We start from the raw sequence: 13,750 nt of genomic DNA on the forward strand, positions 1-13,750 counted from the left end.
TGTATCATTGATGAGCAGTTTTTCTACTGGTATGTGTAATACCGGGGTGATGCAGCGAGCGACATCGTAAAGAGCCATTTCGCGGCGCGCTCATTCCTCTCCGCAAACTGACAGCTTGGCGAGCGGCAGTAATCTGAGAGTCTGGCCGCGAGCCAAGGCGCGCTTGGCCACGTCGGAGCTCGCCGCGCGCCACCGCACCATATATGGTCGCAAAAGTAACGTCAGATGCGCCGCGCGGCGGCTCGAGCAGTCTGCTCAAAGGGGAATATGCAGACTGATGCTTCTGCTGGCTCCTCTGTTTTCCCCCCCGTTCCAAGAATACTCGATGCCGAGATTCGACGTATTTCTCCAGCAACAAAGAAGATTTTCAAAGATGTCAGAAACGCAAGATTTAATCTACCCAATATACAAAGAAAAAAAAAATCTGGAAATTTTCCTTTGTGTGTCTGTGTGTTTACGCCAAAGCAGCTTCAGGTGATTTTCATCGGTTAGTGTGGCGGGAGGGGGGCGTTGTTTTAGATTTAGTGGACGCATATAGCTTTATGATGTGTGCAAGTTAAGTTAATTTTAAAGTATTTTTTACTTTGGTTATTATATAAAGAGCAGATGTAAAAGCCTGAAATGTAATGATGACTAATCCAAAATTTAATTTCATCATCAATAAAATTTCATGCGGTATATAAATTTAACACATGAAGAACGTACAGATTTTCTTTCTTTGTTGTCAGCAAGTTACAGGGTTTTGGCTCATGTCCCAGAACAGGGGCGGGTAATGAACAAAGCAGGGATTCTCTGGCGCTTTCTACAAAACACCCTTTGTTTGTCGGCGGCAGAACATTACTGTGTGACGGTCACCAGACCGGGAGGCCGGGATCGGTGCTTCGCATAGCGACTCCAGCGTCCGAGGAGTCCTTCTGTGCATTTTTATCTCAAAAGAAGACGCATTTTCCTTCCTTTCCTGACTACTACTTAACATTCACAACCGCGGACGAGCCGCAAAATTTCAACGAACTTCCAGCCCCCTAAGTAGCCTTTTAGGACCGTGTCTACCACATAATTTGCGACGATGGGTCACAAGGTCAGCACTGTGTATTGTCTGAATTCTGTGGGATTTAAAATATGCCGTAAACAGTTTTTTTGTACTCCAGCACGAAATCGTCGGAATTCTGCTTATTTAATATTTGCAACATTACAATGAATTTAAATGTACATTTTATGATTGTCGAATCAAACGAATGGCTGTTGAGAGAAAAAGCACCTTTACTGCGTGTTTAAATAGGTAATAGAATACAGTCTGGATGAGAATAAAATTATACAATAGCTCAAGGGCCATCATGCAGAATAGGCTACAATTCATATGGTTGTTTTTGTCATCCGTCCATTTTGTCTTCCCAAAGGTAACCACGCTTTGGCGTGAATCAATCGCTTAAAGGTACAATACAATTTATTTTCAGAGACAAAAGGTATGTATAAGGCCTCCAAAACGACACTATTAATGCTTCTCTTAATCATAAATGTTGTCCACCCATTTATATGCAGCCTACGTAAAATTTCAATACATGCTTATTTTTTTTATTCTGAATTATATATTAAATATTTCCAACCCGTATTTTTAGACTACAACTCAATCAGGATCTTAGGACATAAGATCAGAAGCCAGTAACATTGCTTTAACAATCATTAAGTCGACGTAATATTTGAATATCTAGCTAGTATCAAACAATGGTATAACCTGGTCTTCCCAACCAGCACTATTGTTACTTAAATGGAAACTTTGCTGCAATCGAAATAAAGTACAATTGATATACAATAAGCATTTACAGTTTTTCATAACGCAATAATTTCCCTGCTACAGGAAATGCTGTTGGTTGTTTTTTTATGCATTTCTGACGTTTCATTTATATGTTGACTCTAAGATTAGTAAATGAACCTTCTAGACCGTCCCGCACATTGCCACGTAGCCAAGTACATTGTGAAGAGCATTAGCAAGTAAACGATGTAAAATGTCCACATATTTTATGTTCTAAACGTGATCCACATGCGACTGTGTTAGGAACTGGTTTTTCGTGTATATTACAGTCATACGTTGTCACGCAAATACCTCGGGACACCGGTTGAACCAGTGGTGGTGAGTGGTCGGTTTCACTGGTTACCGTGGGAGTGACTTTACCCGGAGGTTTGATCTTAAGCAGGTTACGGGTAAACACACAGGAAAGAAAACAGCACTATTGCGTAATAAGGTATTAGGCTCGTCGCAGTAAAACATATCGGCTTGGTCATGTGGTCCAGTGATCATCTGTAATTGAATCATGAACGAAACTGAACATCAACTATGTAACGGACCTGAGGGCACAAGTCATGATCGCAGAAATAGTCTTGAAAAAGAAAGGAAACCAAAATCTCAAGCTTCAGGGGGATTTAAACCTGGGCGTCTGATCGAGTTCTGCTTTCATGGTTTTCCCACGAAAGTTAGCAAACGCGATTCTGTTCCTGTACAAGATTAACCAAGTGTTTGTGAACATTGCCGGGATCGGAATCATAAATGGCTTTAATATTTAAAGCTTTAAAATTGGAAGTAGCCGCTCCATTAATTGTAAACAGCTCGCTGGTGGGTTTCAAAATGGCGACCTAACTTGTAATGGTGTGATCGGCCTGCTTGCTCTGGTAGCGCGTTTCTGAAATGCATTTATAACAACTTCTGATCTGTCAGTACAGACTAGGGAAAAGTTTATGTTTAATTTACTACACTACATAGAGTGAATGCTATATTCACTCTAGTAGTCCGAACCTGCTCATCTTCATGTTTATAATAGACACATGTGAAAACTTAGTGTCCACAACGTTTTTGTCTTTTGGTATTTTAATACTTATTTTAATATCGGTGTTTTCGCACTCCTGTCCTTTTATATTTATGTGTTTTAACCGAACGCATTACGTTAGTTTAATGGTTCAGTCTTTTCCTTTGTACCGTGAGCATTTTTGTTCATTTTGGAGCGATAATAAAGTTTGTATTTTGACTGACTCCACGTGATCTTGATGATGTCATTCCTCTAGGTGGCATTGAAGCGCCAATGGTCTTTATAATATGCTTGTTCTGTTTCTGTCTCCCTGTGAAGAGAGTGGTCATATTTTGCCCCCAGGAAAAGAAACATGGGGGGCCTTTATAGATTCATCTTTTGTATATCGTGATGCTCTTGCACCAGGCATTTTTATTATTGTAATAGTTCTTGGAAAATGAAAATAATGTCCTTCATTCCGTATAAACATTATTTGCTAGATACCAATATACACTATATTGATGTCCATCTTTGAGTCCTGATGAAACAATGTCTTCCCCTATTAAGTGTACAATGCTAAGCAGTGGTGTTTGTCTCGAAGCGTGGCATGCAGATATGGAGGGGAAGTGAGAGGTGGGCTGTGGGAGACCCACTCCTGCTTTTTGTCAACATTCTGGTCAATGTGCTGGGGTTGACAGAGAGGGAAGTTTTGAGGTGGGAGGGGGGGGGGGTGGCATCTTCTGGAGCAGAGGCAGTACTTGCTTTCCACCAGATAGTGAGACAGACCTGCTGAATAAGATGTGCAGGGCAAGTAGGGCGTGCAACCGGGTTCATGTAAGCGTGAGACCGCGGAAGGCCTCACCGCACGAGGGCTTCCGGACAGGCTTAGAGGAAGTAGCGTTCCACATTGTGAGAAACTGAAGCTCAGGGGAGGGACGGCTGTCAGGATTCTGCTCCCTCTACCTGGCAGCAGCAGAACACCGTGTTCTCCTGTCCAGAGGACCCTCTTGCGCGTATCGCCAGAGTCCCCTCTTCCATGACGGAGCCTCCAGCTGCCGGACGCCTAGCTTTCCGGCGGGTGAAGTGATCACACCTGGACCTCTGCCCAGTGTACCACCTGCTTCAGCTGCCGAACGCCATCATGGCAGAGAATGGCTCTGCAGTCTGTGGCAAGGGGGGGGTCCACGTGGAGGAGCTGAAGATTGTGATCGTAGGGGATGGGGCCTGTGGGAAGACCTCCCTCCTCATGGTCTACGCCAAAGGGGACTTTCCAGAGGTAAGTCTGTCCATGCAATCAGAGGATTTCTGGTCTGGCAGCATCTACAATGCTTGCCGGCTCTCGTCATGATCAGCAGTTACGGCTGTACGGTTCACCATTTGACGATGACTGAAATTGTATTAATGTGTCGTAATTCGAAGAGTTCATTCATGAGACATAAGAAACAGGTGTGCAGCAGTTCCAAGTTGTGGCTTGTTTCATCAGCGTGAAAACCATCTTATCGCCATCTTTATAAGGAAGAGCGCTACCTTCAGTTGATATTTCTGAATAGCGTTGCTTTTCTCTTTTAGACTCAGTAATTAGACACAAAGTCATTTTTCGTGGTGAATCAACAATTGCATTTTGGCCTCAAAATTGAAGTGAAATTGAATAATAACGTGGATTTAAATGTTTTTTATTCATATATATGTAAATTCTGTATATTTTGCATAGTGACCTAATTATCCACATTCATTTTTTTAATCATGGTTTTTCCAAATCTTCTATTGGATTTATATGTTGCTTTTCTAAGAACCGTGTCCTTACTTCACTGAAACATGTTTTAATAGTTTTACCAAGACCCACGTAGATCCTCAATGTGAAGATAGAACATACAAACCAGGAAAAAACATGGATGCCTTATAAGTCTTCATCTTGTTTGATCTGTCCTGTGGTTTTTAAACAGCGGATGTTGTCTCTATTCAGGCATCTCCATATCTGGCTGGTCTTTTTTTTCAGACAAGAATGTAGCATTGCATAATACATGTATATTCAAATCAAAAATAATATTGCAGTAACTTTCATACCTGTAATTCTCATATGTGTTTCCATGACACAAACAGCATTTTTTAAAAATATATTTTTTAAAATTATATAATTTATACTAAATTATAATGTATCACAAGATTATTTATTTTTTATTTTATTCGACGAGCTTCATGCTTGTAAATGTTATGCAGTTTTTGTTTTTAACAACTAGCTTTTTTGTAAACGCGTGAAATTTCAAACGTTTGAAATTTAGGCAATGTGTTACAAAAGTCAGCAATAGGCTATTGCATAAGACATTGTCCGTTTATTATAATTTTATTTCCCAGAGGAATCCGGCTTAACTGAATTTAAAAGTTGTCAAACGCTTTCATAAAACACACGAGATGCTTTTTGGGTTCAATAGCTGGACTCTTCGCGAACATATTTTACAGGGTGGGTGGGAGGAGCAGATGATTCATGTGCGAAGAATTTGGCGACAGTAAAACCGAAAACTTGAAGTGACCTTTTCAAGTTGTCATGGCGACACTTAAGTGGTTTTGTGCTTCACTAAAACTTGCTAGCTCATTCATGTGGTCGTCCGAATCATTTTGGCAGGTGGAACTTTCTATGATCTTGCATTGCTAAGTTAAAGCTGTTCATGCATGTTGTATATGTGGCTGTTACCCTCCTTGCTATTTGTATTGTAAACCAATAGTAAATAATCTTCTACAGGCCTGTTTATGCAGCCTGAACTCTACTCCACGGTATTGAAGAACCAGCTGTTTCCCCAACAAGCATCATTTGCCCCTTTGTGTTACTCCACACATTTGTGTTCTGTTCACATTATCTTGGCTTGTCAAATACTCTGCATAGGAGTCAAAAAATGAACACAAGTCTCAAAGGTCACATTGCTACACTTAAAGTTAGTTGTCTCTCAAAGCAAATCTCTCGCAAACATCTGGCATCGGTAAGATTGTTTCAAAAATATGTAGCAGCTTGACAAAAGAAGGCAATGCCTTTGGTGGTGGTTTTGCTGTAATTAAGGTCATTGTACCCTCTTTGACTTTATTCGTCTTACAGTGTAATTCTCTGCTGGGCTGGGTATTTCCTCGAGGATATATGTCATCACCGGGACATTGCTTCCTGAACAGAAGTAATCATTTTGCTAATGATCTGGGTCATTGCAGAAATACGCTCCATCCGTGTTTGAGAAATACGCCACGACCATGACATATGGAGGGAAGGAGATCCTGCTGCACCTCTATGACACTGCAGGTGAGCCCACGACAGCCACTGACCAACCACACTCCACGCTGCCCAGCGTCTCCCTGTCAACACACCGATTACTTACCGGATGGCGTGGGGTTGGGGGGGGGGGGGGGGGGGGACGGCACATGTCCCATTGACCTCCAACATCTGCTCAGTTTCTAGCAATACTAAATAAAAATAAAGGCCGTACAAAAACAAACAGAAACGATTATTTGAAAAATTATTGATTTTTATTTGTAAACTGCACTCATACACACTCGCAAAAAAAGAGTAAAAATATGTACACTTGTAATTGTACCTTTTAATTCTGATTCAGATTCCGAGTACTTTATTGATCCCTGAGGAAATTATGTGGATACGGTTGCTCCCGGACAGTAAGAAAATAATTCACAAGTTAAATACCAATAACAAATAATACAAATGTCTCTAATACAAGGAACTCAATATACAAACAATATATAAATATGTTATATACTGTACATATTAAACAATATACAAGCTCTAAAAGTACTAAGAACTCAATATACAAACAATATTCCAATATATTACAGAAATTAACTATACATGGGGTTGAACTGAGGTGTACACTTGGTATTATACAGGCACTGAAATGGACTCTGAGGAACATCCCAAAGGTACAAGCAGCATTAATGTACCATCAATAGTACAAAGTGTTCCGCAGAGTCCATTTGTGTACCTTAAGAGGTACATTTATCTGCAGCTAAGCTACAACTAGCAGGGGACCGTTCCAGTGACAGGCTAAGGTACAAAATTTACCCTTTTTTCTGAGAGCGCAAGGACTAATATCAAGGTGATGTATTTCTCCTTTTACTTGTTCTCATAACAGTAAAAGGTTTGAAAGGGGACACGTCTACTTACAAAGTATTGCTGGTAGCTGGTAACTGCTACCATGTTTAAATAAGGTGGAACAGAACCCAGAAAATGGAGTGAGGATCAGTTTGACAACCCCTGATGGTAAAGATTGAGAAGAAATGTGTCTCTGGTCTTCCGTTCCTGGGTTGTCTAATACCTTTTTATAAAAGCTTGCTGGACAGCTGAAGATGAAATATTCACATTAGTATAAAACAGCATCTGATAATAGGCTACCGCATGCATCACACCTTCAGAAAATGCACCCTTGTGCAAGGACTCATAGCACATGCACACCAGGGCACTGGAACTCACTGTCGGTAGAGGAACCAGCTGCCATGGCAACAAAGGATGTGGTGACAGATGACGTGTCTTCATGTCTGCTCAACAAAACAGAAAAACAACTTTTAAGACAGATAGCCAATCTTTCGAGAACCATCTTTTTTTTGCAATGTGTCGTCTCATTGGGCTCTTATTTGTTTTTTTTTTTTTGTAATTCATCTTTTTATCGGATTTTCATTGAATTTTAATGTAAACGGAAATTAAAACACACCAGAACAGACAGCATTGGAATTATACAATTATGCCGTTATGTCCCCATGTCGAGTATCCAACCAGCACAGAAAAGGAAAACAAAAATCTAAATGTTTCAGCAAACACAGCAGCACATACACCTCATCACAATACTGCATATTTATTGAATGAGTGAGCAAGCAACTACAGGTCTCAGGAAACTCCTGTAGTGAATTTAACATGAGATGTAAGAGTGAAATGTGTTAGTCATGTCATATGCGGCGAGACAGGCTAACAATTGCTCAGACTTGTGTTAAAGTAGGCCGGACCTTTTGATGTGTTTGAGAATTTCTTTCTCAAACTGTATCCAGCAGCTACCAAAGCTTGGAAACCTGGTTCGAGGGTGGATGTTTCAGCACGTATTCTTAGCCAGGGACGGCAGACTCGTATAGCCTTGCTTATCTTAGCAGGTAGCTAAATATAATCACGTATCAAATTATCCTTCCATCCTGTCTTTCTTCCATACTGTTCATCTAATGCAGGATCATGGTAAACCCAGAGCCTATCCAAGGCAGCACAGGGCATCGGTTGACAGCCAGTCTGTTACATTTACTTGCAAAAGTCAACAGATTTTTAAATTTTTTTTTAATAAAGGGTTGATGTTAAAGACTGGTCAACTGTCGAATAGCCATTTCTGCTGAACAGGATGTTAAAAAAAATAACATCCTTAGACGGCAAGAGGTACTGGGGCTTACAGGAGTGGAACACTGGCGTCAATGCGCGCCTAAGTACAGCCGCTTATCTCCGACGCCAATGCAGCGCTGGCCTTCCTTGCTACAGGAAGAGGAAGCCTGGCTAAGGAAGTGGTTTTCTTTACGTTATCGTCGCGCTTCAGTTTTAACTCGCCTCACGATGTCTAGAAATACCGTGAAAAAAACGTTAAAGAAGCCCTCTTGCTTGTTTTTGCATGATAGGTGGTTATTTAAGGCTTTCGGTGCTCTGCTGGCGACAGGTACAGAATGACGTCGGACCGGCAGCTTCCAAAGCCGCACTCTGTCACCTGATGATTTAAATGCCCTAATTTTGCGGGTGGGGCAGGATAGCATCGCACTTCAGAATTGGTCGGGCAGAGCATATGGACGGACACAGTCTCCTCAGCCCTGTGTGAGGGTATGGCTGCACTGCCTGGCTACTTCAATAGCTACTCCTAGGTGGCTCCAGGAATGACTCCGTTTTGCTCCAGAACCAAAATGGCTGACGGATCGTACATCCAGAAATGCCTTTCAGCACACCATGCATGTACTGAGCTGATATTTTTGCATTTTTTCCTGTTGCTCTAAATGATTTTAGCCGTTCTCCTCTGACCTCTGAAGTGTTTCGCCGACAAAACTGCCATTGACTGGATGTGTTTTGTTAATCGTTCCGATCTCTGTAAAATGTAGGTACTGCAGTAAGGAGAGCCGGGAGCCTGGCTGTCCCCAGGATGCTGGGAGCCCCCACATCTGGCACAATTACAATCACTGATAGCCATTCAAAGACTTCCTTTAGAATAATGATATTTTTGTCACCCCCCCGGGGAAATTGTCTTTGCATAAACCCTATATTGCTCTCCAGGAGCCATACAGACACCTAGCTTTTGGGTCACAAGGCAGTCAGACAATGTCCAGAGCCCCTGGGTCAATTGCGGTCCTTGGTCCTTGCTCAGAGGCCCAATGGTGGCATGCTATGCTGGCCATGGGATTTGAACCAGTGACCTTCCAAGTATGGGTATAGGGTCCTAACCCACAAAGCCACTCAACACCCCAACTTCCTAATGTGTTGTATGTGCATAAATATGTTCCCTGGTACAAATGTATGCAGTAGAGCTGCTGTAGATCTTCGGTATTATAAGACACCTCATCTACATGTCATTCCGCAACCTGAAGAGTCCCAGAGCTGTGTGGTTACACAGCACTTTCAGAAAATCTTTACTGCATAAACCGGACAGCAAACTCATTGTGTTCCAGGACAAGATGACTATGATCGCCTGAGGCCCCTGTCCTACCAGAACGCGAGTGTGGTGCTCATCTGCTATGACGTCACCAACCCCACCAGTTTTGACAATGTATTGAGCAAGGTAACGGCTATTCCTCTCACCCCGATTGAATGTTTTGTGACTAAACAGCCTTGCATCACCCCATTGGAATGCTGGACATAGCTGATCATGATAACACGAATTGGCATGAGATGCATTGTGGGATATAAATAAGTTTTTCAGAGCATAAATGCAAAGTCAGATTCCAGACTAAAATGATCTTGTTAAGTATCCCCTCTCCAGGTAAATTATGATGTGGGGAACCACATTCTTCCCTGATGTCAAATAATCACCTGGCACACTCCACAAAAGCAGAAATATGTATCCAGCATGGTGTTAGCAACATGACACAGGGACAAGGGCATAACCTTGGGGAAAACATCATGGGGTGGTTGAGGTCTTCACCCATCTATTAATTATTTGGGGGAGGTTGGTTTTGATCGTTGAGGGCATTACAATCCCCATGTAGCTGACAAGTGGGCCCATGGGCTACAATGCCCGAATACACAGTTTTACAAATAGTGTTTCAGGTTTCAATTCTCATATGTATTGCGAGGAACACGGTAAAATTCCTATACAGTTGTGGGGTAGGGGTTGGACAACAGCAGATTCTTTGAAAAATATATACATATTCAGCTTGCAAGGGTTATACAACATGCATATTTTCATAAAGGTTTAGTATGAAAGCTTCTTTATTAAAAACACGGATATTAGATGGATGTACAAAAAAAGGAAGACCATCACCATTAGTGATCCTCCTACCTATGCTTTCGGCTGTGTCTCCCCACGTCCAGCTCCACAACAATAATGGTACGATTTTTTTGTTACTGCATGAATTGGATTTGACGATCTTATCTTATCTCACCCAATCACAGTGGTACCCAGAAGTAAACCACTTCTGCAAAGGTGTGCCCTTCATCCTGATTGGCTGCAAGACTGACCTGAGGAAGGACAAGGAGAAAACCAGGAAGCTCAAAGCCTTAGATCAGGCTCCTGTCACTTATCTTCAGGTACATAAGCCCCGTTCATGCAACCTAGAGTTTGCATGTTCTACCTCTACTCAGGTCTTCTGATTTCTTACCTCAGTCCGAGAGCACAGTTAGATTAACAGGTGTCCCTAAAAGCTGTGCTTTGTAATTGTCTGTGTCCTGTGATCCTATCCAGCCACTATATTGTTCTTCGTGCTTAATGGGAAAAGTGCTAGATAGTGCTGAAATAGATCTTCCCACCGGTCACCTCATAATCACTCTTGCCACTGCTGTCTTCATAGCAGTGAAACCATAGTCTTCTGAGCATCCTTGGACAGTGCTGTGAAGCCACCAACCCACCCTCTCATCTACACAGGGTCAGGAGGTGCGGGAGCAGATCAACGCTGAACTGTATTTCGAGTGCTCTGCCAAGTACCGGGAGAACGTGGAGGACATTTTCCTGGAGGCTACGAAGCTGGCTCTGGCAGCCAAGCGAAAGGCAAAGCAGAGATGCAAGAAGAAGAGGTGTTCTATCCTGTGACTGCGGGGAAGGCACAGGAACCCTCCGCTGCTTTGCGTGTCCTTCTCTTGGTTCCGGATGAGTGACATGTGCTCGAGACTAGGGGCAATAGACTGGAAGTCTGGAGCTAGACAGAAATGTTTTACACTGTCAGAAAACAGAGGGTAGCATTTTGTACCTTTGCTTGTCTTGGGGCTTGATTGGGGCTGTACCCTGTAGATAATTGTAACTTTTACATGGATTATAAGGAACTTTTTTTTTGCACCAGTGAGGCTACACCAGTGTTGGTTGTGGGTTGGGGGATATTACCCAGACTCCAGTTTTGAACCTTAAATTAGGCTAAAATTCACCTACAGCTATGGCACAATTAGCAGAACCTTGAGGGTGCAGCCCCAGTGACAAGCAAAGGTTCAAATTGGTACTCTCTTCTTTCTGACAGTGTACTAGGTGGTACTACATGGATTCCCTTCCTTCCGCTGAATGTCAGGTGAAAATTAAGATATTTGTTTTTAAACTAGGCTGCCAAACAGTTTGTAATTGTATGAATTGTTGTAAAAAAAAAATATTTGTACAAAAGAAAGCTACTCGACTTTTTTATTAAATAAGTTTAATTTTTTACAACATTCAGGTGAAACGTTTTCTGTTTAGAAAAACTTAAAAAAAAACAATGTGAAAGTATTAGGAAGGGTAATGTAGACCTCGGTATGAAGGAAGTATGAAGAAGGCGACACTGTATTACTGTCCTCCCTATTAAGCATGCCCCCATTAGAAATGGTAAACGAGGAAATAAAGCCACTCGTGGTTAATGATTAAAGACGATAGTGTGGAAACCAAAATGATAGGGAAGTTATAAGGTCACTTAACCGAGACTGTCACGCCTAACACAAAGCTTCCATCAAATGTGACTTTAGAACGGCAGTGCAGTCCTTGAAACATGCGACCTCCAGCTATTATGTGTAAATCCCATGCAAAATATTTTCCTGGAGCTATGTTTATGTTTTCCGTTTCAGCTTCATAGTTTCTTGTCCTGGTGCTGTAGTGTGGCCTAAAGATTTGCTGTAGTAAGCTAATTTCAGATGAACGTATTTCCGATTCATGCAGAAAATATTCCAGCTACAATGTCGACATGGCATTTCTAGCAAACTAGCGAGTCTCAGCACTTGTTTGACTCACAACCGACGCCCCTACCCCGAATTAAGAACAGAGCACAAGCAGCATCAAACACTGGCTCTCAAACTCGCGTTTATGTTCTTTACCGACGAAATCAGCACACTGAGCAAAGTCAAAATCCTCGTCTTCCAACCGCACAATTTTCTGTATTTACTGTCCCCTTAGTTCATCAGCGACCAAAAGTTGAACCAAACCGGTCGGACGCACCGGAAGACTGAGGACCCTTTAAAAAGTCAGCAACAGTGCGGACTAGTGGCGAGTCAATTGTACTGCAATTAGATGAGAAGCTGCTGGATGTGGACCATGACCTCAAGGAACGGTTTCCGAAAACATCGTTGTGGAAGGAATGTTTTCTCTTTTTTACAGACGAAGTTTAAACTCCGACAAACCCTGGGAGTGGTTTTACTTGTTTGCTGTAGTTTAATCGTCTAGGAGATATAATTAGTATCTGTTTTGATTGCAGTTTTAATCTTCTTTGCTGTCCATTTTAGAATGATGTTAGAATTCGGATTGGTTATCGTTTGGGTTTTTTTCCGATACCGGTGCTAAAACATTACTTGAAAAACGCTGCCAGTACCGAAATGGTCCCTGAACCAAAAGGCTACTTAAAAAAATAAGGCACAAAATGAAAGTCGATGCTATCAAATAACGGATTTTTATTTCTAAGGCAAATTTGAACTTCATTTTGAACAATATATTACCTTTACTCCTTAACTGTATAAATATTACTAAGTATATAAACGTAGCTGTAGGCATTTTAACCGTGCTTTAACCGTGGAAAATATTTCAATCGACACCGAAATGAGCTACCGAGCCTGCTTTGCAATATGGTCCGGTAAATACCGATCAATTTGATTATATGTTTCTGGATTTATGCAAATAATAAAACGACAACAATGACAGCACTATCTTAGAGAATTTCTGGTTATGATTAGATTAAGTGTCGAAGCATCATGTTGTGCGCTTCTTTCCTGCGGCATCCCTGTATCCCTCACTCTTACTCTCCCCCCACCCACATCATTCCACACACATCAAGGCGTCAGATCGTCGACGGTCCTCCCATTAAAAGACACACACCGAGGAAAATTTGCTGCGCAAGGCGACAACGTTCAGGCCTAATAAAGACGTAGTCCTAGGTTTATATTAGACAAAATCATTTTATCATATAGATCGGTTTTTGCATTTTTTGTTATGTTTATTTGTGAAACTGCACCACAAACAGTGTTAGTGTTATTTTAAATGACGAAATCTTTATTATATTCAAATTATTTTAAAACATCACATCCTTGTACAATGCAAGTAATGCATCTGGGCCCATTGTGATGTTGCAATATACATATTGGTATTGGATTTCGGTACCAAACCCTAGAAAGACGAGATTCTCATTCCACTGTGGACACCTGGGCTCTACCAGGTCTAATGTCCTTAAACAGGAAGATGATCTTCTTCTAAACGACGAGGAAGACCTTCAGAGTTTTTCCAAAGACAATCATCTTAATTCCCAATGGAAATTAAGTTAAATATTTCAACCTCTGGGATTATTTTTTTAAAATTTATTTTAATTTACCATATATCGAGTAGCTG

General features: G+C 41.6%; 1 protein-coding gene across 1 annotated transcript; it reads left to right on the forward strand.

The window, feature by feature from the left end:
- Nucleotides 1-121: 121 nt before the first annotated feature.
- On the forward strand, nucleotides 122-11,619 carry LOC125745787 (rho-related GTP-binding protein RhoF-like). The gene is made up of 5 exons (XM_049018988.1): nucleotides 122-4,053; nucleotides 5,970-6,057; nucleotides 9,441-9,550; nucleotides 10,384-10,518; nucleotides 10,853-11,619. Exons 1-5 carry the CDS (start codon nucleotides 3,919-3,921, stop codon nucleotides 11,015-11,017), a joined length of 633 nt encoding a protein of 210 aa, XP_048874945.1. The 5' UTR covers nucleotides 122-3,918; the 3' UTR covers nucleotides 11,018-11,619.
- The last annotated feature ends 2,131 nt before the right edge of the window (nucleotides 11,620-13,750 follow it).

The sequence above is a fragment of the Brienomyrus brachyistius genome, chromosome 7, assembly GCF_023856365.1.
Source record: "Brienomyrus brachyistius isolate T26 chromosome 7, BBRACH_0.4, whole genome shotgun sequence".
NCBI classification, from domain to species: domain Eukaryota; kingdom Metazoa; phylum Chordata; class Actinopteri; order Osteoglossiformes; family Mormyridae; genus Brienomyrus; species Brienomyrus brachyistius.

Coding starts and splice junctions, on each gene's coding strand:
- LOC125745787 (XM_049018988.1), top strand. CDS start 3,919: ATGGCAGAGAATGGCTCTGCAGTCTGTGGCAAGGGGGGGGTCCACGTG. Junction 6,058..9,440: donor GCACCTCTATGACACTGCAG/GTGAGCCCACGA, acceptor ATTGTGTTCCAG/GACAAGATGACTATGATCGC. Junction 9,551..10,383: donor TTGACAATGTATTGAGCAAG/GTAACGGCTATT, acceptor ACCCAATCACAG/TGGTACCCAGAAGTAAACCA.